The sequence below is a fragment of the Pelodiscus sinensis genome, chromosome 5, assembly GCF_049634645.1.
Source record: "Pelodiscus sinensis isolate JC-2024 chromosome 5, ASM4963464v1, whole genome shotgun sequence".
NCBI lineage: Eukaryota > Metazoa > Chordata > Testudines > Trionychidae > Pelodiscus > Pelodiscus sinensis.
Window position 1 is genome coordinate 11,417,046 of NC_134715.1, and position 23,693 is coordinate 11,440,738.

The 23,693-nt window shown below is 46.1% G+C and overlaps 1 protein-coding gene across 1 annotated transcript in view; it reads right to left on the reverse strand.

Annotated features, from left to right (window-relative positions):
* Nucleotides 1-792: 792 nt before the first annotated feature.
* Nucleotides 793-23,693, reverse strand: part of SCD5 (stearoyl-CoA desaturase 5) — a 74,453-nt gene continuing 51,552 nt past the window's right edge. The window contains exons 3-5 of the mRNA XM_006110901.4: nt 18,328-18,533; nt 11,415-11,647; nt 793-2,722 (exon numbers count right to left, since the gene is read on the reverse strand). Of these exons, the coding sequence (XP_006110963.1) occupies nt 2,532-2,722; nt 11,415-11,647; nt 18,328-18,533 (630 nt within the window). The 3' untranslated portion in view covers nt 793-2,531. The remainder of the gene's footprint in view (nt 2,723-11,414; nt 11,648-18,327; nt 18,534-23,693) is intronic.

The window sequence follows — 23,693 nt, forward strand, 5'->3', positions numbered from 1 at the left end:
TTTCTTTCTTTTATTAATAAATCTTTAGATTTTAGATTCTAAAGGACTGGCCCAGTGTGCTTTTGTGGGTAAGATCTAAAGTGTAAATTAACTGGGGACTGTGGCTGGTTCTTTGGGACTGGGAGGATCTGTTCGGAGTTGGTGAGATCGGGTTTCATACCCTCTCACCTGTGTGTAAGGCCCGGGGCTGATTGTGGCATGGGGAGAGCGGGGGGTCTCTGAGGGGTTTTGCTTGTGAAGCTTCCTGCTGGCTAGGTTGGCAGCTGAAGTGCTCTGTGTGACTGGCCTGTGGCCTATTTGGGAAAGGTCTCCAGTCAAGGGCTGTAAGTAGCCCTGGTTTTGAGCAACTTCCCCTGAGCTGGCCCCCACAGCGGTGCCCAGACCCAGCGCAGTCTGTCACACCAACTTTATGACAAGACTGAAGGAAGCAAAAAAGCAGGTGATGATCTTATAGTTAAGACTCTGGATGAGACTCAAGAGATTTGCATTTCATTCCTGGCTTTGATACTAATGTCCTGTGTGAACTTGAAAAAGTCATCTCAGATTCCCCATCTATCACATACGAGCAACGATACTTTTCTACCCCTCTGGGGTAATAAGAGGAGGACTTCATTAATGTTTTGAGGTGGTAGATACTATGGTAATGCATGGAGCCATGTTCATACCTAAATGAGAAATCACGAGGATTTGAAATAGCCATTGGGCACAGAGCAAGAGTGTAATATTTATGATCATTCAGTCATAAAGCCTCCACTTAATGAAAGAGCTTCAAATACAGGCCTGCACACAAGCTAATTCACAGCTGTTTATTGTAAATCACTCAAGAGTTTACATGTCATTAATGGCAAATTAACACAGTTAAACACTTCCTGGATGAAGTACATAGTAAGGACATTTCTTTTATATTGGCATCATTTAAAACAAAACAAACAAACAAAAAAGCCTAAACAAACTAAAGAACTGAGTTTGGTTTTCAAATTCTACATCCTTTCTGAAAATAACTGGGTATGATTCTCATTTATACTAAGACCAACCCTCTCTGCTCCTTTTGCAGTGAAAGTGGGCACGTGCACACTGCCAGAGCAGGGTGAAGGGAATTTTAGGTCTGGGCTACACTAGACGATTAGATTGCTTGAACTATGTTGGTCAGAGGTGTGAAAAATGCACACCCCTGAGAGCATAAAAACCATCCCTGTTTAAAGAGCTCTAGGTTGACAGAATTCTTCCACCAAGCTAGCTACTGCCTCTTGGGGAGGTGGAATACCTGCTCCAGTGGGAGACCCCTCCCATGAGCATAGGTAGGGTCTGCACTGAAGTGGTTCAGCTGTAGCATTTTAAGTGTAGACAAGCCCACAGTGTAAATGAGAATCAGAGAATCTGTCTTTAAAAGTGCTCCAGTGCAGCCAACATAAAGCCTTTCTCCTGCACTGCCTACCATCTAACACAAAGGGCGGTAGGTCGCATTAATCCAGCATGCTGCTTTTACAAGGCAACTGTTAAATCCAGAAGCTACAGTACTGTTTAAAAATGTATTTTGCTGTGAAACCAATAAAGGCTGCATGCAGTTGTAACATTAGGAAAAAACAGCAATCTAGATAAAGGCCAGGTTTTAAAGACCTGATAATGAAAGCTGGAAAAAAAATGAAGATGCCTATTGTGCAGAAGTAGCTAAAATATGCATGCAGCAGTGGCTGTGACCTGTTAGAATATAAATTAGGTCTCCAAACATTTAAAATCAAAGCTTTTTTTGGGTTAGGACATAGTTCAGCAGTATACATTTACGAGTTACAAGGTTTATGTGACAATGAATGAATGAGCTAGGCATGCCATCAGTTTGTGTTTTGGCTTGTATAGTGTGTAAGCTTTTAACACAAAAGCCTGCTTTGCAAGAAATGAATTTCATATAAACAAAGACGGTGGAACAAGGGTCTTGCAAACACAAATAAGAAAACAGATTTCCAGACAAACATCCTTTTTAAAACTGGGTTTTCTCCAGTATATGTTTTAAAAAAGCACATTCTTTTCGGTTTGTTTTTATATCAGCGTTATCAAGTCCTCTCCCTGTCCCTTCCCACTTCCCTTCCCCCCCCAAAAAACCCTCTCTCAAAGCATGTTTGCTTGACTTGTAAAAATGAAACAAGTGTTCACCTGAACTGCACTTTGAAAGGATAGTTATTTCCTCCATCTTGCCAGGGTTAACATGAGCAAAGGTATTACAGTGTACATTGGACTTCTAACTAGAATGACTAAAATCAAAGATCTAAGATGTTTAATGCTAATATTAAATAATATCCATTATTTTTTACACTTAATAGTCTGGGAATTTGGACATAAGACAACTAATAGGGAAAAAAGGACTAAATTCACCTCTGACATAAAACCACTGGAGTTATCCCAGAGATTAATTTGATCCCTTTTACTCTTAAAAAAAAAAAAAAAAAACCTTCCCAAAGAAAAAATGCACACACATACACACATACACATACACACACACACACGACAACATAGATTTATACAGAAATATTACATTTTCAAGCACTGCCATCACCAGTCCTCTCTTTGCGGGCTAAGATCATCTCCTTTGGAGCTTGTTTTCGGTCAGTAACCAACCCCAACCAAAACATGAAGTCAATGAACCATGTGGTTGGGTTGAATTTCAAGCCAAGCTCACTGGCCGAGTAATCAAATGGAAAGGTGTGGTGGTAATTGTGGAAGCCTTCACCTAGAAAAAAACAAGAGAGAGATTTTAGGTGTGGTGGCCAATGTGTCACTTTTCAGGTGGTGATTAGATACATCAATAGATACCTGATCCCGTAATATGTTTACCCTGGTGTAACCCCATCTGGTACCTCATTGATGTAAAATGTAGAGAGAGGAAAAAGTTGCAGGATTATGGCCTTATCAATCAATTGGTCTCGCTCTATTGTGGAAGCTAAGGGATTTGTATATAGCCATTTTGAACTTTTGGTTAGCCTAACTCATGCTAACTCTGAGACCTAACAACGAGAGAGCTGTGAGAGACACTGTTTTCGCCTCTCGCCTCTCTCTTGTGCTTGAGATAAGGATAGAATGCTGACTCTAGTGAAGACCTTGAGGTAAGGTGGCATCTGAAGGGAATTGTTATGGGAAGGGGAATAATTGTTTATTGTTATTATATATAAACAGACAGTATATATTGGCTTCTAATTGTTTTGTATTTGACGATCTGCCTAACAGCAGCTTCCTCCCTTGCAATATTGCTCAAATAAACTGTCTCTGACTACTTGTTGCTCTCAAACGCAGAATGAAGGCTTGTTTTCTTCCACACTTTGGCCTCCCTATGTGCAAAAGTTGCACCAGTTTCACAAATACCAGTTTTTATATTGATTTCGTTAAACTGTATAAACCGCGGCGTGGATCCTCATGTCAATTTACGAGTGGTTTACGCTGATGTAGCTTAATTCAGTTCACATGAAGCTACATCTATAGATACAGAAGGTTTCTGCAGCAAACTTGGTCATTGGATCAATAAAGTGCATTGTGGTTTTGCTTCCCCATTGAGAGGGGGAACCAAAGATATTTGACTTCATTTAATAAACAATCCCCTATTGCTAAAACACATGCTGGAAAACAGGAAGGAAACCGGGTGCCTACCTCACACAAGGACTGAGAAAGGGCCAATTAAGGCTGCGACAGGCTGCACAGGGAGGCAGGGGAGGGGAGAAGAGTCCAGGCTGAAACTTTTAGTTAATGAGGGGCAGACTAAGCAGCTTTAAAACCAGCAATTAGAGAGAAAGAAGGGGGCTGCAGTAACTCTCCAGGCTTAGAGAGAGAAAGGAGCAAATGGAAGCAGGATTAGAAGCCCTGGAGGGAAGGAAACCCAGAGGAAGATGGAGGAGCCAGATGGAGGTGACTGAGGAAGCAGCTCAGGGGAAAAGCAGCCAGGTGTGGATCAGTGCAGACTTTGCCCACTGGTTGTAGGATTGCTGGGCTGAAACCTGCAGTATCAGGTGAGCTGGGTTCCCCCACTGGTCACTGGGGAAATGGCACAGACTGGGCAGTGGAGCAGAAGATTCCTACTGGACAAATTGTCTCAGGGTATGTCTACACTACCCCCTAGTTCGAACTAGCGGGGGTAATGTAGTCATCCGCAGTTGCAAATGAAGCCCGGGATTTGAATTTCCCGGGCTTCATTTACATGAAGCCAGCCGGCGCCATTTTTAAATGCCGGCTAGTTCGAACCCCGTGCCACGCGGCTACACGCGGCACGGAGTAGCTAGTTCGGATTAGGCTTCCTAATCCGGACTAGCTGTACTCCTCATTCCAACTAGTACAGCTAGTTCAGATTAGGAAGCCTAATCCTAACTAGTTACTCCGTGCCGTGTGTAGCCGCGCGGCACGGGGTTCGAACTAGCCGGCATTTAAAAATGGCGCCGGCCGGCTTCATGCAAATGAAGCCCGGGAAATTCAAATCCTGGGCTTCATTTGCAACTGCGGATGACTACATTACCCCCGCCAGTTCGAACTAGGGGGTAGTGTAGACATGCCCTCAGGCACTTTGAAATCCCGGAAAGAGAGAACTTTATTAACTTGGCCACAGGACCAAGTCATGAAGAGGGAGCATCTTGAGGAATGGAGGGGCAATAATGAGACCATCTGGAGTATTGCGTCCAGCTCCCGGCCCTCCATTACAGCAAGGATGTGGATGCATTGGAGAGGGTCCAGCGGAGGGCAACCAAAATGATTAGGGGCTGGAGCACATGACCTATGAGGAGAGGCTGAGGGAGTTGGGTCTATTTAGTCTGCAGAAGAGAAGAGTGAGGGAGGATTTGACAGCAGCCTTCAACTTCCTGAAGTGAGGTTCCAAAGAGGCTGGAGAGAGGTTGTTCACAGTAGTGATGGATGGCAGAACAAGGAACAATGGTCTCAAGATGTAGTGGGGAGAGGTCTAGGCTGGATATTAGGAAAAACTATTTCCCTAGGAGGGTGGTGACGCACTGGAATGGGTTACCTAGGGAGGTGGTCGAATCTCTATCCCTAGAGGTTTTTAAGTCTCGGCTTGACAAAGCCCTGGCTGGGATGATTTAGTTGGGGTTGGTCTTGCTTTGTGCAGGGGGCTGGACTCGATAACCTCCCGAGGTGTCTTCCCACCCTAGGATTCTACCATGGGGTGAGAAATGGAATGGGGGGAGGGAGGGAGGTACTAGACTGGTTGTAAGTTAATCCTCAGATGTGGCCACAAGGAGGTGCTGTGACAGGAGTGATGCAATGTGATTTTACAAGGATGAGAACTAGGGAAGAAGTTCCCTTTCGGCTCTTTCACAGCAGAGAACTGGCCCATTCCAAGGCTGTCAGAAATGAACCCGAAGGATCCACTGTTGAGAACAGCTCGACGGCTCGTGGAGGCAAAACAAATCTCTTTTCAGCTCAGCAGCTCAATGCCTCTAACGGGGAGGTGCGAGATTTTTTTGTCCCGCACGCACTATAAACTAAACTGGTTTCAATGCCGGTTCCAGTTTCCTGTCCCGACAACCATTGGTAGCATCCAGCCCAGCTACTTAGACAGGACATGCTGCTGTCAGACAAAGCCGCGCCCAGGTATCTGAAGAAGAAAAACATGTTTAGCATTCTGAGGGCAATAGCCAAGCTGCAGGCTCCCTGTCAAATGTCTTGCTGCTGAATGGATGTTTCCCTTAAGGTTGCAGAGAGAATTGTAACACTTCTTTCTAACAGGGCTTGAGTCATACACTGGTAGAATTCTTAAGACAACTCTAAGAGAGCGGGTGAAAAATCAGGCAGCAGCAGGGAGCCGAGAAAACCTGCAATGAGAGAGGGCACAGGAGACAGGCTGAGGGCAGAGCAGAGATAAGCTCCCTGACATCCTTTCTATTGCTGGAAAAACTATACATCCTCAATGGCAGCTAACAACCCTTCCTTTCATTTCATCATAACCTTCCTCTCACTGAAGTACTTGTTCAAGAGGACTGTGCACAGGCCCTGTCTTTTGCATGCAAGGGTGGCTGACAGTCACGCATGACATTTACATGTGGCAATGGTGTGATTGGCAGTAAAAAAGCCAATATATTCAAATAATAAGGAAGAGGATAATCGGGTGACATGAGGTTTCATTTACTGCTAGGTTAGCGCTGGGAAGTGAGAAATGTCCATTTTATTGGCTAGAGTAGCAGGTCAGAGCCCTGACTTTGGGACACTAGGTGGGCTGGTCAGAATGCAGATATATTGTGATTAAAAGGGGAGGAGGAGGAGCAGCTAGTCTGACAGTAGGAACAGCAGAAGTCAGATTCACCTGCACTTGTGCATGATGAATACAACGGCAAAAATAGGTACCTCATAGGAGGAGCCTAAATCCATATTTAGTATCTAAGGGCGACATTTTTAATGAGTTTCCAACTCATGGCGACATCTACATCATCACCTATTGCTGTTCAAATGGGAGGGACTGTCCAAGGAAATGGAAAAGCAGAAATAAGAAACCTGATTTCTGACATTTAAACACCCCAACACACTGCACAGGACCCTTAACTAGACAGGGGCAGAAGCAGACAGCAGAGAGCAGTACATATTAATGCTGCTAATGATCAACGCAAGATTAGTTGCCAAGAATAAACGCGAATCAATATACAACCTCATTAGTGACAAAGCACCCAGGATAGCCTGCATGCTCGAGACCTGGCTGGAGGACACTGCAGCAAGCCCTGAGCTAGGACACCTCGTTCGCTCCAGGATACTCAGTACATCACAGATGTAGGGACAGGACACGAAGGCAGGTGGTCCCACCTTTTCCTTCTCAGCAAACATCAAAGGCAAAAGAGATGCCTCAGGTAGGACAGTTTTATTTGAATTCCTGCATCTAGCAGATGAAACCAGAGCGAAGCTAACATTGGTTTTATGCTCGTTTACAGACCACCACAGATTAATGATTCATAAAGAAGTTCACTGGCCCCTTCCTTGCCGGAGATGGTGGTGAAATGCCTAGAAGATTTCAATGCACATTGACAAGGCTACAGATGCCAAAGCCCCCAAACTCATCCCCTCACTTCCCTCTTGTGGTGGCGTTTGCCCATCCCGTCACAGGAATGGGGCTATTCCGGGGTGCGGTTGTGGCCGTCGCACTGGTCCATAAGTCTCTTTATCCCTGCACAACTCTAAGTCCGTAAGTCAGCCTGCCCCTTCCGGGAAAAAAGGGCCAAAGTCAATAAGCCTTCCTGGCTTCTGGGTAGTAAGGCCTAATAGCCCGAGTCAGCAAGCACCCTTACTTCAGGGTGGTAGGGTTTAACAGCCTTAGTCACTCAGCCTCCTTGGCTTCAGGGTAGTATGGCCTAATAGACAGAGTTAGGGTATGACTACACTACAGCGTTATTTCGAAATATCTAATTTCTAAATAGTTAATTCAAAATAGCTTAGTTCAAAATAACACGTCTATACACAAAATGCATTTTGAAATAGCGTTTTTGTATTTCGAAATAGCGTGTCCACACTGAGTGGACATTGAATCACATTTAATGCTGGTTGGAACCAGTTCCGGCAGGGCATTAGGTCAGAAGTTGCCTTGTGGCCAGGGCGGCCAGCAGGGCACCCTGGGAAGGGCTGGAGGCCCCCTATTTTGATACAAGCATCTACACAGTGCTTATTTCAAAATAGCAATTTTGAAATTGGCACTATTCCTTATGGAATGAACTTTACCAATTTCAAAATAAGCCCTCTGCTATTTCAAATTAATTTCGAAATAACGGAATGGCTGCGTAGACGCTAGGATAGTTATTTCGAAATAACAGCTGTTATTTTGAAATAACTTTGCTGTGTAGACATACCCTCAGTGAGTACCCTTGCTTCAGGGCAGTAGGGCTTAACAGCCCAAGTCAATACGCCTTCCTGCCTTGAGGGTAGTATAGCCTAATAGCCCCGGTTGGGGGACCTGGGCCTACCCTGTTCCACTGGGTCCCGGCCCAGGGCCCTGTGAGCAGTGGGGCTGCCTACCACTCCCTCTTGGCAGAGAATCCGGCTGAAACACGCCAAAAGTGCCTGGGTGGGAGAGGTGGCTCCTGCACCCTCCTTGGGCCGCTTCCTACCGGTCTGGCTGGGGCGTCATCCCATGTGGCGGCTGGGTCTCCCAGCTCCCTGGCAGCAGCGGTCTCCCTGGGTCTCCATTGGGGCTGATTTGTGGCAGCTTCCTGGAACTTCAGCCCCTTCTGTCGGGTAGGCGGGCTGTAGCAGCACTGAAGCTCTGTGTAGAGATCCTTCCTCTCCGCTGGCCAGCCCAGACTGAGCTGCTCTCTGGCCTTTTATACTGCCCTAGCACATGGAGCATGCCCAGTCTGGTTGAAGGGGCGGGACTTCCTCTGCTCACATGGTTTTCACCCCTCCTGTTCTAGCGTGGGTTATGCCCACCCCGTCAGCACCTTAGGATTTCAATGGGTCACCACCTCTGCTCCAACTCACATTGACTGGTCAAACCTTGGACTTGTTTCTTGTCCTAGATGGCAAAATGGAGGACCTCACAACCCAGACACTGTCTTAGATGATCACCTCATGAAGGCAGTGGTCAGACTCGGAGACCTTCCCGTATTCAGACAATAAGAAGGTCCTGTGAACCTGATTCAGCTATGAAGACTCATGGACTCCAACAAATTCCAAAGCCTGCCAAAGGATAAGAGCTCTCCATCCACAGGACGGGAGGCCGAGAACCTAGCTGCCATTCTACAATGGCTTCCGCCACTGGCAAACAGTCCTATCCTCCCCATTGCTCACACAGATCTTGGGGTTTACTGACCCCCCTGTGCTGAAATATACTGAATTCCTCAGAGCCTATGCTAAAGCTAAACTACAAGCCAAGAAAACTTCCTATTAGCCTCCATTGTGGCTGTTAAATCCCATCCCAAGTAATCATCCAGGATGTTAAACAGCTACATTAATCCTGAATGACTCAAACCTGCTTTGGATGCTGTATGGAACTATCACCCCACTTCTCTGAAAACATCACGCACCATTAAGAAGCCTTCTCAACCAGCCAGGATCCACTCCACCCACCAACCAATAGCCCACCTGCATTCCCAGAGTTAACTCATTAAGAAGTTCTGGACACCTTAAAGGAGTCTCAGTCTAAGAGCTGTGAATCCAATCTGTGCCCTTCCTGGCTTGTGAAAGAGTCTTGAACAACTGGTGTCACTCCTGAGTGACATAGTCAATGCCTCATTCAAAGAAGGAAACTTCCTTTCCTCTTTCGAACATACACTAGTCCGACCATTGCTGAAGAAACCCACCCTGGATGCTTTGATCCAAGACAACTACTATCCACTGGCAGACCTGCAGTTCCAAGCTTGTAGACCAGGACTGCTCTAGTGGCATTGCTGGATGATCTTCTCCTGCCAATGGACAGAGATGAGAGACGTCCATTCTCATGCTCCCGGACCTCTTGGCAGCATCCTACAATGTTGACTGAGATTCTGTTGTCTCACCAGAGAAAGATGCAGGGATTCAGGGTAAGGTGCTGAAATGTCTTAAGCCCTTCCTAGAGGGATCCATCCAATAAGTAGTGAAGGGAAACGGCACCTCGACTACCAGATCACTCACATGTGGAGTTCCACAAGGATCAAGTTCTCTCTTCAATCCTTCTCAGCATCGGCATGCAACCATATTCACACATGGACACAGCACTACCATCAAGATGGCCTAGAGCGTGGATGAGATCAGCTCATGGGTGAAGAACATCTGACTGAAGCTGAAGCTGAGTAAGGCAGAGGTGATGCTAGTAGGCAGAGGAAAGCATCTTGAAGGGCTTGCAGGTATGGGCCAGTCTTCATTGGCTGAAGATACACACCCACAAATGGTCAGCTCAGTTCATAGTCTAGGAGTACTCTTGGATCACTTAGAGAATTCTCTGAATTCTCACTTAATTGCATCCGTGAGTAACTCTTTTTAATCTCTCTCTTTGGCTAGGAAACTGTCCTGTGCTGGTGGATGAAGACCTGGCCGTGGGCGTGGGAGCGAACTAGTTCTGAACACTGCAGCATACAGGCTACAACGCCACGACAAACACATCAGACCTCTCCCTCCACTCTCTGCACTGGTTTCCCATAGATTTTCAAATTAAGTACAAGATCTCAGCCCTTATTTTCCATGACCCAGGACAGTAAGGCTGTGTCTAGACTGGCAAGTTTTTCCGCAAAAGCAGCTGTCTACACTGGCCGCTTGAATTTCCACAAGAACAGTGCTTCTTGCAGAAATACTATGCTGCTCCTTTTGCGCAAAAGGGCCAGTGTAGACAGCTCAGATTTGTTTTGCGCAAAAAAGCCCCGCTCGCGAAAATGGCAAAAGCGCGTCTAGATTGGCACGGACGCTTTTCCCTCATGCACAATTGCACTCTCGTAAGAGAAAAGCCTGTCTGAAGCAGACAGAAGTTTCTGCGGAGGTCTGTCTGAGACATGGAATGAACTCCCCCAAGGAATTATGGGCCATCGCAAACCTCATCACTTTCCACTCCACTTACAAGGCATGTTTCTCTGATCTTCTCTAATCTAAAAACACAGCAAGAAGGATACAAGGCACATGACTGCGCACACACTTGTCCCTCCGGGCAGAGGATGAGAGGGCAAAACAATATGTGCCAGATGTGTAGTGATGTTGCTTAATGCACATCTGGCGGGTGCTCAGGCACTAAAGTGTTGAGAGCAGTTTAAGAATCTCATGGAATATAACAGGCTTCAATGGAAGCAATAGAAATGGCTGGTTTTCAAGAGTGCAGCATATCCAACTGCTCCCACTGGGATCGACAGATGTTCCCGGGTGCTCAACATTTCTTCAAATCAGACCAGTTACTTAGGCACCTAAATACATGAACTAGGGGAGATTTTCAGAGGCACAAAGGGCAGATAAACACTCCATTTCCGTAGGTGGCTGGAAACCTAGCTGCCCCCTCTGCCTTTTAAGAATCTTCTCTGCAGGCACCTAAGTTCAGGCCCATATTTTTGAAAATCGTGGCCAGAAGCAATGGATTTGTACAGTGCCCACGACGGTTTTGGGGCACTGCTGCTGCTAAGCTTTAGCCGCATTTTATGCCATAACTGTAATAATTGTTTCATAACTGAGCGCCATGGGAGGGCATGGCCAGTTGGTGAAATGGATTTAATTTCGTGTCTCTTATGAGACCGGGCTCAGGTGTGATAAACACACAAGGGAATCTTTACTTAGGATGCCAGACTTCATGGCCCAGGAATTGCCCAGCTATCTGGCTCACAGACTGTGCTTAGCCTGCCTAAATCCTGCCCAGGACTAAGCACCAAGGACCGGCTTGCTGACTATGCACACGGTACTAGTGGCTGCTCTGTTTGCAGTGAATCTGACTGAGAGCTAGAGACTGACAAAGCACAAAATAACCCAAGTTAAAGCGTCAGAGAAACATTTTGCTGGGTACTCACCAATTGCTCCTAAAGTGACAAATGGATTCTGCCGGGGGCCGATGTACTTGTCATAGGGACGATTGCCGTACATGTGAGCTGCGCTGTTGACCAGCCAGGTGACATTCAGCGAGACGGTGTAACGAAGGATAGAAGCAAGGAAGTAGGAATTCCACAGACTCTCCCCCCAGATGTACCAGGGCACCAGGGTGGGGATCACAAAGCACATGAGCACCACGGAACTCTTATAGTACCTACAGGAAAACAAAGGGACTGGAATAACAGCATGACTGCGACAGGAGGGGGACTGAGGGTTACTAAACTGGACTAGGATCCAGGATACTTGGATTCACTGTCTGTGACTCCCTATGTGGCTCTGGGCAGGTCATATCTCCTCTCTGTGCCTGGATTCCTCACCTGTAAAATGGGAATAATAGTCTTCATTTGTCCTACTAGTCTATTTAGATGGCAAGCTTTTGAGAGCAGGACTGTCTCTTGCTATGTGTATGTACAGAGGCTTGCACTGTTGGACCCTGAGCTCATTCAAGGCCTCTTGGTGCTACTATAATATAAATAATAATATTATATGAAAAAATATATTTTCAAAGTTCCTGTAACTTCTCCTTTTCTCCAAACATTGTCTAGAGCAGGGCTACTCAACACACGGCCTGCAGTGCAGTTTGGGTTTACGCAGGCCTCAACACACAGTCCACAGGTAGGATCCTTTGAACATGGCCTCCATTGGGAACACGCTCCATAATGGTGAGTCAATATAATGGTCTTCTGTTCATATGCATTTTAGTAGTTAAATTCCTGGACTGTCATTGCTCATTAAAAGTGCTGTTCTATGGGTAGAAATGGGATAAATATTGCTCTAGACCAGGGCTACTTAAATGGGGCCTGTGTATTGTGTAGTCTTGCCTTAATCTTTGTCTTCATGCCCATCAGTGTGACAGAAGCTATTTGCATATATTTGCATATACAGGGCTTGACGATTGCCGCGAAAACCACTCGCCAGCCCCGCACTGCGCATGCGCGAGACCCACACTGCGCATGCGTGAATTGCTGGTGAATGGGGCGACCAGCTGAAATCGACTCACCACAGACGAGTAGATATGCGGATTTGTTGAGCCCTGTGCATATATATTTGTATGTACATGCAACCACACTTCAGTTGTGGCCCTCGGCATGTGCTGAGTATCATTATGGCCCCTGGGGCTTCCAAAGTTGAATCGAGACCTGTATTTGCAAATAGCTTCTGTCACACTGATGGGCATGAAGACAAAGATTAAGGCAAGACTACACAACACACAGGCCCCATTTAAGTAGCCCTGGTCTAGAGCTATTTACCAGGAAATACATCTGTATACTTCACTGGCTATTGGGCTGGTTACTCACTTGGGGATGAGTCTACCCAGCCCAGGTATTTCAAAATAAAATGTGAGCATCTACACAGCAAGTCTGTTATTTTGAAATAATTTTGAAATAACGGATGGCTTATTTCAAAATCTGTAAACCTCATTCCATGAGGAAAAACGCCTCTTCCGAAAGAGCTATTTTGGAATAGCAGTAGTGTGGACGCTCTACTACTGCTGGTTCAAATTAGCTCCTCATAGGGCCATTCAAACTGATTACTCCCCAGTGACTCCTGGGGCTCTAAATCGAGATAGCATATCCACATTAGGGGAGCCTGCCTCGGACTAATTTTGAGGCTTCTCTGTAGTGTAGACGTGCTATTTCAAAATAAGCTACTTTGGAGTATTTCTTCCAGAATAGCTTCTTTTGAAATAAGTGTGCAGGGTAGATGTACCCTCGGTGCTGAACCCTGCAGTTTTTACTCATCTCTGATGGCCCTATGTGCTACTAACTGTTGCCTAGTGGATAGAGCATGGAACTAGCATTAAGGAGGTCTAGGTTTAATTCCACTGGCCTGCTGCATGACCTAGGGCAAGTCACTTTGCCACTCCATGTCTCTCTTTCCCCATGCGTAAAGTGGAGATAAGATGAGCTATGGATGAGAAGCACTGTATACAAGATAGGTACGATCACTATTATACCAAAAACAACTTCACTGAAAAGGAACTGCCGCTGATAGGGAGCCCTGCAGATTACCAACTCACTACAGCAGAGAGAAAATCTGGTTGGTTTCCTAAACTGAAACAAATAGCGTCACAGTAGATATCAGCTGCAGCCAACCATTGGGATCTTAATCTATTTTTGCACAAAAATTGTACTCATTTAAGAATGGCATTATTTAAAGTAAATGCAATTTGCCTTCAATTTTACCTTCAAGTGCAGTTTTCTGCTTTAGTACCACAGAGAACACTCAAAGTTTGTAGAAACAACCCTGCACTAAAGAGATAAAATCAATTTTTCTTTCTTAAAAGCCTGTTTCCTCCCCTCTTCCTTTCTTGCCTTTGCAATTATGTTTCCAACAGCCTTCTCCAAAGAAATGTGTGAAGATTAATTACTTATGAGCAGCCAGGCTAATACTTGCTTGTTAAATGTCAAGAGTTTTTCTGTTCTTCCACAAGAATGTTAGTAGTGGAGCGGTGGGTACTTTGATTTCAGCTCTCTCCTTGCCTATTTGTCAGCTGCTGTCAATAGGCTACCTGGAAGATGTCAGCTTTTAATGGTAAACTGCACAGGCTGACTAAGAGGAATAATTAAACGACTTTGCCGAAGGGGGAAAATTACCATAAAATTGCAGCTGTTTTCTGTCAGAATGAAAATTGCATTCAATATTAATCTGCCTACAGGGAAAAGACAGGTAATGTCAGCTAGGCCGTGGGAAGGCTGAATGCAGTGGGGGAAGCTCCAGATACATATAACTTGCTTATTTTGTGTTTCAAAGGGGAAAAGCACTGAGTCATTCAGGGGTTTATGACAGGGAGGAATATTCAAAGCCATAAATTATAAGCGATCAAAATGCTGGAGATCAAACCGTACAGAGCAAACCTCTCTGAGTACCCCTGAACTTTGGGAAAGTTCCACTTTGGCTGCCAGCTTTGCAAGCGGGACCGGTCTCTATGAAATGCACCAAACACCACTTGCCCTATGCTCTGTATGACTATTAAGGTACATCAGCTGGCTCAACTGTGTGTGTCAAAGGCACTACTACCCTAACTGCCAGTGAAGATTCTTCTTGAGCGCCACCGCAGCTTTTGGAGCAGGAATACAGGCATTCTCTCCCCACTGTGTGAATAAAAGTCCTAAGAGGACTTCATTACAATACGTAACAAAGTCCTATCTCAACACACTGATGGATTTCCCTAGTAAACCTCACCTTGCACTGGCAGCGGTCCCATGTCCTTAGCTTTGTTAAACACTTGAGATTTGCACTAGGATGTACTGAGAACTTTGATGCTAAGGAATTAGCACAGACACAATGAGAGGAGAATTCTCATGTTTGTTGATATCTTGGTATTGAAGCACAATGAGCATGTTGGCCATTAGCACAGTTTTTATTTTCACTTCCACTACTCAGATGGCAAAGGCACAAACTTGTGCATAAAGGAAGAAGAAAATTAGAGGATATGCTCTAGTTCAAGCAGAAGTGAAGGGCAAGAATTATTGTGAGAGAGCCTATGGCCTATGTTAGAGATCTGACCAGATCATGCAAATTGAGAAGTGAAGCAGAATGCTAAACTAAGCCAGGAGGGAGGCAAAAATAGGGAGAGGGAGGGAAAAGGAGGATGAGTGGCAGAAATGTGACCGAGGAGGAGAAAAGGAACCAGAAAGCCATGTGGTGTAATTCTAGGTCCACCAGATAGAGGAGCAGCAAAGAGGACCTATAGGTAGAAAGACAAAGAAGAGAGACAGATAGAAGATAATCTGCAATATTACCAGATGGAGAACAGGCCAAGGATTGCTGAATAGGCTGAAGACTAAACAAAATCAGGGCAAGAGAATTTAAAGGTGCCACAGGTAGGCCTGGCTAGCAGTAGGCCTGGTCACACAGGGACTCAGCACTAGAGAATGAGCTGTGGCCTCTAGTTTGTCCTCAGCATGACAGGCAAAGGGATCCTGGCTCAGAGGCTGAAGGAACTGGGCTTAGTCTGCAGAAGAGAAGAGTAAGGGAGGATTTGATAGCAGCCTTTGGAACCTGAAGGGAAGTTCCAAAGAGGATGGAGAGAGGCTGTTCTCAGTAGTGACAGATGGCAGAACAAGGAGCAATGGTCTCAAGTTGCTGTGGGGGAGGTCTAGGTTGGATATTAGGAAAAACTATTTCACTAGGAGGGTGGTGAAGCACTGGAATGGGTTACCTAGGGAGGGGGTGGAATCTCCATCCCTAGAGATTTTTAAGTCTCTGTTTGACAACGCCCTGCCTGGGATGATTTAGTTGGGATTGGTCCTGCTTGGAGCAAGGGTTGAACTAGATCAAGGGTTTTCAAACTTTGGGTTGCAGTTTGTAAGGACAAGTTGCTAGCTGGCCGCAAGATGCTTTGTTTACCTACAGGCAATCACAGCTCCCATTGGCCACAGGTCGCTGTTCCCAGCCTATGGGAGCTGCGGAAAGTGGTGCGGGGCAGGACACCACGTCTCACGGTTCCCATTGGCCAGGAACGGCGATCCACCACCAATGGGCATTGTGACTGCCTGTACCTGAGAGGCGCAGGTAAACAAAGCATCTCGCCCTTACAAGCAGCGACCCAGAGTTTGAAAACCCCTGGACTATATGACTCTCTGAGGTCTCTTCCAACCTTAATCTTCTGTGATTCTATGAATTGCTCAGGACCACAGGGGACACCCCCAAGGTTGAGGCATGGGGGACACAAAGGGGCATATGCCCCCAAATGCCATGGGTGGGAGAGGCAAGAGGCTGGCCAGCAGAGCCTCAGGGCAGTCCAGGAGAGGCCTGATGCCCACAGCAGGGGTCTCCCCCCACACTCACTGTCAGCATGGGGGAAGCAGAGCAACATGGCCCCAGCTTGCTTTGCAGTCCTGATGAGCTACTCAGGGAATGGCACTCACCAGCAGGAAGACCCCTGCTGCCGGCATCAGACTCCCGGCCCTCTTAGTCCCCCAAGACACACTGGCTGGGGGAAGAGGCCTGGTGGGGGCAAAACAAGAGCAGGGAGAGACAGGCCTAAGATGGAGGAATGTTGTTTTAGCCTATCCCTGGGCTGGGAGGGGGTCACGTGGCCCATGGTCCCCTGTGTCTGCCCTCACCGATTGCCCATGGGCACCACAAAGCTGTTCAGATTTTGGCTTCAGCCCCAGGTAATGGGGCTTGGGGCCCAGGCTCAGTCCTGCGCAGTGGGGCTTTGGCTTTCTACTCTGGGCCCTACAAGTCTAACACCAGCCATGCTTGGCAGACCCCTTGAAACCTACTCACAGCCCCTCCGGGGGCCTAGATCTCTGGTTATGTACGACTGCTTTACACAAGTAGTCTCATTGCTGTTAATGGCGCTGACTCTTCATGGGGGTACGTTGCTACTCAATGGTCCAAGTACTGCTCTGTGTTACACCAGTGTAAAGGTAGAATAGCCCCATTGAATTAATAGTATTGCTCCAGATTTACATTCATGTAACTGACAGTGGAACTAGACCTAGACGAGTAAGGATGTCTCCTAATCTGGCCCATTAGAGAGATACAGTTTCTCCTTATTATTACCAGACATCTTTGTTTGTCAGGAACTAAACAATAACGTTTCCATTCTTAGAACAAACTCCTGTTGACATAACAGGTTCGTGTTCCTGAGAAAAAGAACATTTAAACTAAATTCACTAGACTAAATAATCCAAATCTGAATTGACAAATCCGAAGCATTGCCACGTGACAAGACAATCTTCCTTGCACAGAAACGTACCTTCTGTCACAGTTATATAAGTGAGGTCCCAGACGGGATATGATTCACTCAAGCAAAGGTAAGGAGCCAGTGTTGGAAACTCAAAAACACAACAAAGGGGACTTTGAAAAGTCCCGTGGAATTCTCCGCTGCTCTCCAAAAAGACCAAGGCATTGTGTCACTGTCCTTGGGGCAGTCCCACTGACCAGGGACCGATTCAGCCCTTTCTGGGGATTTTTGCAAAGCAAAGACAAGGCAAGACTTGGCTTGACTGGTCCCTCTTCCCAGTGGCGTCCAAAAATAACACCCTCATTACCAAACAGCATTAATCCTGTCTGACTTTCAGGGCCACACACTCCTGTGCACACACTCACTGCTGGGAATATTGCTGCATCACACCCTGGGCTGTGACTAATCAAAGAAAACACAGAATCATAGAATTATACAATCCTAGGGCTGGAAGAGACCTCAGGAGGTCATCGAGTCCAGCCCCCTGCCCAAGGACCAATTGCAATGAAATCAACCTTTCCTTTCAACACAGGCAGAAGCATCCAGATCAGTATCCCCTACCGTAGTGAGGATAATGGACTGGGGAAGGTGCAGTCTGGTCTGTACTAACCCAACAGGCCAAGCTGATGGCCTCTCATTGTACAAAGGAATTAAGGTACTGGGAGAGGCAGCAGTTCAGCTCAGCTGGACCTGTGGTCTGAGTTGGTGATAGTTCCGACAGAGGGATGTGTTTTATTCCCCAGTGAGGCTGCTGCTTAAGATCATGGTTACTGGAGGCAGTGATATAACCCAATTAAAGGTTCAAGATGCACACGCTTTTTTGCGGTCGGGGGGAGGGGTTTATGACATCATTTCCTGGTGGTTTGGGAAGAGAGGAAGGTAAGAATGTGGCCATCTGCTCTGGCAAGGGGGCCTGGGAGTAAAAGCCTGCAGCACCAGTATCCTTGCACCCCACAGGTTAACGGTGTGTGTGGGGCGGGGAGGGGAGGGATACTATTTCCAAACAAGTTTAGGGAAGGGCATGCTGGGGAGGAAAGAAAAGGAAAGTATAAAATAACATATCACCAAGAGCATCTCTCCCACCCGTCTCTGCTCAGACCCCCCTCGGGCGCAGTTCCATAACCTTCACTTACTTTCTTTGAAACCGCACCACAGGGTCATCCAGCAGGTCGGTGAAATCCAGCTTCCTGCCTTTTTCTATGACATCACGATGCTTGCGGACAAAGAGCCAGCCAATGTGGGAGAAGAAGAAGCCACGACAGGCATTGTGGGGGTCAGCGTCCGTCTCCGAGTACTTGTGGTGCACCCGGTGGTCTCGACACCACTCGAAAATGTCATTCTGTACAGACAGCAAGAGGGGGGAAATAGAGCGTTGGCATAATGACTTTGGTAGCACCTTGTCTCCCCACCACCCGCCAGCCACATGCTCATATATTTGAACCACAGAATGGTTCTCTAAATCAGCGAAGAAAAATAAACCATGTCAGATTAAATCAGGAACTGAACCCACTGGGGGGTTCACTAGACCCTGCTGCTTCCTCTAGGGGTTTCCATCCTCAGAGGAAGCAGAGTCGGAAGGATTTTAGGACACTACATTCCTGGAGCACTGTGGAGCTCAGGGTGTCCCTGTCTCCACAACATTCAGATATGGATTCAGCCTCTCCTAAAGTTGCTGGACTCCAGGGCTGTGTCTAGACTGGCCAGTTTTTCCGGAAAATCAGCCACTTTTCTGGAAAAACTTGCCAGCTGTCTACACTGGCCACTTGAATTTCTGCAAAAGCACTGATCTCATGTAAGATTGTCAGTGTTCTTGCGGAAATGCTATGCTGCTCCCATTCGGGCAAAAAGTCCTTTTGTGCAAAACTTTTGTGCAAAAGGGCCAGTGTAGACAGCCCAGCTTTGTTTTCCGCAAAAAAGCCCTGATCGCGAAAATGGCGGAAGTGCTTTTGTGGAAAAGCGTCCGTGCCAATCTAGACGCTCTGTTCCAAAAATGCTTTTAACGGAAAACTTTTCAGTTAAAAGCATTTCCGGAAAATCATGCCAGTCTAGACGCAGCCCAGAGGTTTTATGGAGCCCATTATAGAGATGGGGCATGTTGTGAAGTATAGATCTAGATTCATGCTTCCCCAGGCATGGGCAGTCACAATTTGCTCAGTGTCAGAGAATTACCTCCCATAGTGGCAGGTGCATCAAATGTATCCAGGTAAAGGTGAGAGACACTGGTGGTGCTGAAATCCAGACAGTGTCCATCTAACTGAGTTGAAGGAGACATTCAACAAATCTGCCCTGATCTTGTGCTTCTTAGTGATTTTCAATAAGCCATACTGGGAGGTTGCAGCAGCTACAGGCCCACAATAACACATCCCTTTCCGCATGGACATTCCTCTTCTTCAGGATGCAGATTCACAAGTTTTCAGAACCTAGAGCTGAAAGAAATCCAATCCCCTTTCCCTGTAGTTATGCAGATCAGTGGCTTAGGAGGAGCTCATCTCCGTGACAGAGCTCCTCAGAGAATATTTCTGAAGATGATTTTCCCTGCAGGTCTCAGAGTCAGCAGCATCTGGCCTGGGAACAGGTAACTCCCACTCTAACAAACCACGCTGCTGTTAAACTGCTGCAAGAGATGCTGTTTGGGGGATGGCGGCTTATTTCTGAGTTCTGAGCAATGGAGCCAACATCACTGTGGTGCTCACAAACCCAATGATGGTGCCTTCTCTTTACCATCCCACACATCATCCTCCACCTACCGCTCACAAGCACTAACCTCTCTAGCAACGAACACAGCACAGAGAATGGGTCAGACCGTGTGAGGTACCAACTACCTTCTTCTCCCATTGAACTCATCACAAGTTCAGCACCGTACAGGGTGGGGCCCAAGATGTGGCAAACTGCAGTAGCTTATCACCAAAGCAAAGCTTCAACAGAATTTTAAACTCCTCAGCTACCCATAGCTTCTGCACCAGCAAAAACTGCCCACAGATATGCTGGGAAATTAAGGCTCAGCAAAGCCAACGATGGTTTTCACTCACCGGTCTTTTGTCATATGATTGGAGCACTGTCAGGAAGGGTATAGACTGTTCAGGAAGAACAGGTAGGGGAGAAAAGGAGGAGGAGTTGCACTGTATGTAAGACAGTAATATGATTCCTCAGAGCTTCAGTATATAGAGGGAGAAAAGCCTGTTGAGACTCTTTGGGTTAAAGGTCAGAGGTGGGAGCAACAGGGGTGATGTTGTGATCGGTGTACTCTATAGACCACCAGATCAAGTGGATGAGGTAGATGAGGCTTTCTTCAGACAACTAACAGAAGCTTCCAGATCGCAGGCCCTGGTTCTCATGGGGGACTTTAATCACCCTGACATCTGTTAGGAGACCAATGCAGCAGAGCACAGACAATCCAGGAAGTTTTTGGAGAATGTTGGGAACCTCCTGAGGTCTCTTCTAGCTCTATGATTCTATGAACTTCCTGGTACAAGTGAAACAAAAGACAGGACTATGCAGCACTTTAAAGACTAACAAGATGGTTTATTAGGTGATGAGCTTTCGTGGGTCAGACCCACTTGCTCAGATCAAACTAACTACCAGACTAACACAGCTACATTTCTATCACTGGTACAAGTGCTGAGGGAACCAACCAGGGGCCATGCTCACAAACAGGGATGAATTAGTAGGGGAAGTAGATGTGGATGGCAACCTGGGCAGTAGTGATCATGATGAGATGGTCGATTTCAGGATCCTGATGAAAGGGAGAAAGGAGAGCAGCAAAATACACACCCCAGACTTCAGAAAATCAGACTGACTCCCTCTGCATCAGAGAACTGATGGGCAGAATCCCCTGGGATGCTAACATGAAGGGGAAAGGAGTCCAGGAGAGCTGGCAGCACTTAAAGAAGTCTTATTGAAGGTGGAGGAACAAACCATCCTGATGTGCAGTAAGAAAAGCAAATATGGTAGGCGACCAGCTTGGCTTAGCAGTGAAATCCTTGGTGAACTTAAACACAAAAAGGAAGCTTACAAGAAGTAGAAACTTGGACAGATGACTAGGGAGGAATATAAATACATTGCTCGAACATGCAGGGTTGTAATCAGGAAAGCCAAAGCACAATGGGAATTGCAGCTAGCAAGGGATGTGAAGATTAATAAGACAGGTTTCTACAGGCATGGTAGGAAAAAGAGGGTGGCTAGGGAAGGAGTGGGACCCTTACTGGATGTGGGAGGTAACCTAGTGACAGATGATGTGGGAAAAAGCTGACGTACTCAATGCTTTTTTTGCCTCTGTCTTCACAGACAAGGTCAGCTCTCAGACTACTGCACTAGGCCACGCAGGACGAGGAGTGGGCAGCCCTTCGTGGAGAAAGAACAGGTTAAGAACTATTTAGAAAAGTTGGACATATACAAATCCATGGGGCCAGTTTTAATGCATCCGAAGGTGTGGAGGGAGTTGGCAAATGTCATTGCAGAGCCTTCGGCCATTATCTTTGAAAACTCATGGAGACTGGGGGAGGTCCCGGGCGATTGGAAAAAGGCAAATGTAGTGCCCATCTTTAAAAAAGGGAAGCAGGACAATTCAGGGAACTACAGACCAGTCAGCCTTACCTCAGTCCCCAGAAAAATCATGGAGGGATCCTCAAGGAATCCATTTTGAAGCACTTGGAAGAGAGGAAAGTGATCAGGAATAGTCAACATAGATTCAGAAAGGGCAAGTCATGCCTGACCAACTTGATTGCCTTACATGATTAAATAATTGGCTCTGTGGACATGGGCAAGTCAGTGGATGTGATATACCTTGACTTTAGCAAGGCTTTTGATACAGTCTCCCACAATATTCTTGCCAGCAAGATATGAAGGTCAATTAAATGGCTGATGGCCAAGAATGGTGGTTAACATGTTTACCTGCCCTGTGGGTCAAGCATAAATTCTATAGCCAGAGTTTTCAAGAGTGGGCACTTAATGAGGCACTGGAAGGGATTAAAATGCCATGACTGGTCTGATTTTCAGTGGTCCTGAACTTCCACTGTCTACAATGACAGCTGTTGGGTGCTGAACACCTCTGAAAACAGGGCAGGCCACTTATTTAGGTGCGTAACTGTAAATCTGGGCTCCAAATTTTAGGTGCCCACATTTGAAGAGATTAGTCTGTGTTCTCATCTATAGCAGTGTGTTAAACAGAGACTTCTCAATGGAGTGGCCTCCTCTTCTTTCCCCATCTTAGTTACTTCCAGGGCACAACAAGGAAATTCTGTGAAAATTCCAGAGCAAGACAATAACAAAGATAGAGTTTATGTTTCACCGTTATCGATGAAAAATGCAGTAAGTCCAAGAAAACAACTGTAGAGGGCCACATTTTGTGAACCGAGAAACTTTTGTTGCCAAAGTTCATAGACAGTTTTGCTCTGTATATTAGCTGCTGACTTCTGAGAGACTTTACGGGGTGAATCAGTTCTGCTGAGGGGGACCAAGCCATAGAGCCAAAAAAACCTGCCTCAAATCTGTAAATGAGAATTTCATCACGCTGAAATTGTATCTGGGAGACTTCCCTGGCTGTACATAAATAACCTCTTTTGACCTCCATTCCAGCAGAAAAATTAAAGAACAATGAGACACAAACTTGACCATTGTCTCCCTGCTGTAGTAATGTGAGACAAAGTGACATTTATACGGGAATGTGATAGTAACCACTGGAGTCCCGATTCCTGTCATGTGACAAGGATATTAGTTTTTCATAACACTAACCTCTGCCAGGTGACTGGAACCAAGAAATAGAGACAAGTCTCTTTGCAGCATTCCTGTATGTTGCACCTTTATTACATGATGTCCGAAGAAAACTAAAGCTTTGGTGAAAATGAAGCATATGAAGTCACCTGAACCTCAGTCTGGCTGAGAACTAATGGAGATAGTTGCATTGCTTCCAAATTTCTCTGGAAGCAAGTGGCACTGCAGAGAAACCAGAGAGGGTGAAATCCTCCAGACTGCTACAAGGGCAGGTTCGGAGACATTGAAATTTTACAGTACACTCCAGGGAGCTACACAAAGTCACTTACAAATGCCAGGCATCTACAAGAACGACCCTAGGGGAAGGGCGCATTTTCTTTACCAAATGAAACTATTGATCATTATGTAAAGTTATTTTTGGCTTAGTAGATAACCAGGTCAAAGCAATTTTAGTGAAAGACATTAACTTGGCTCTGCATAGAACAGGGGATATTTGCAGAGCTAGAGAAACCTGTTCTTCCCCAAATGGGAAGTGTTAGTGAGCTGCGAAAGAACTGACGCGCATCTAATTAAAAATGTATAAAGACAGAATAGAAGGGCAAATAAAAAGAGAGACCAGAACTGTTTGCAATCACAACATGATAGATAAAGAAGTATAGTGTCCTACATGTAACTGCAGCAAACATTAGCACACATTTGTAATAAGTACAAAAGTAAAATGCATACCCGAACATACAGCTAGAAGACAACCCTGTGAGCAAAATGCAGACCAGATTTCTTTGTTGGGGCT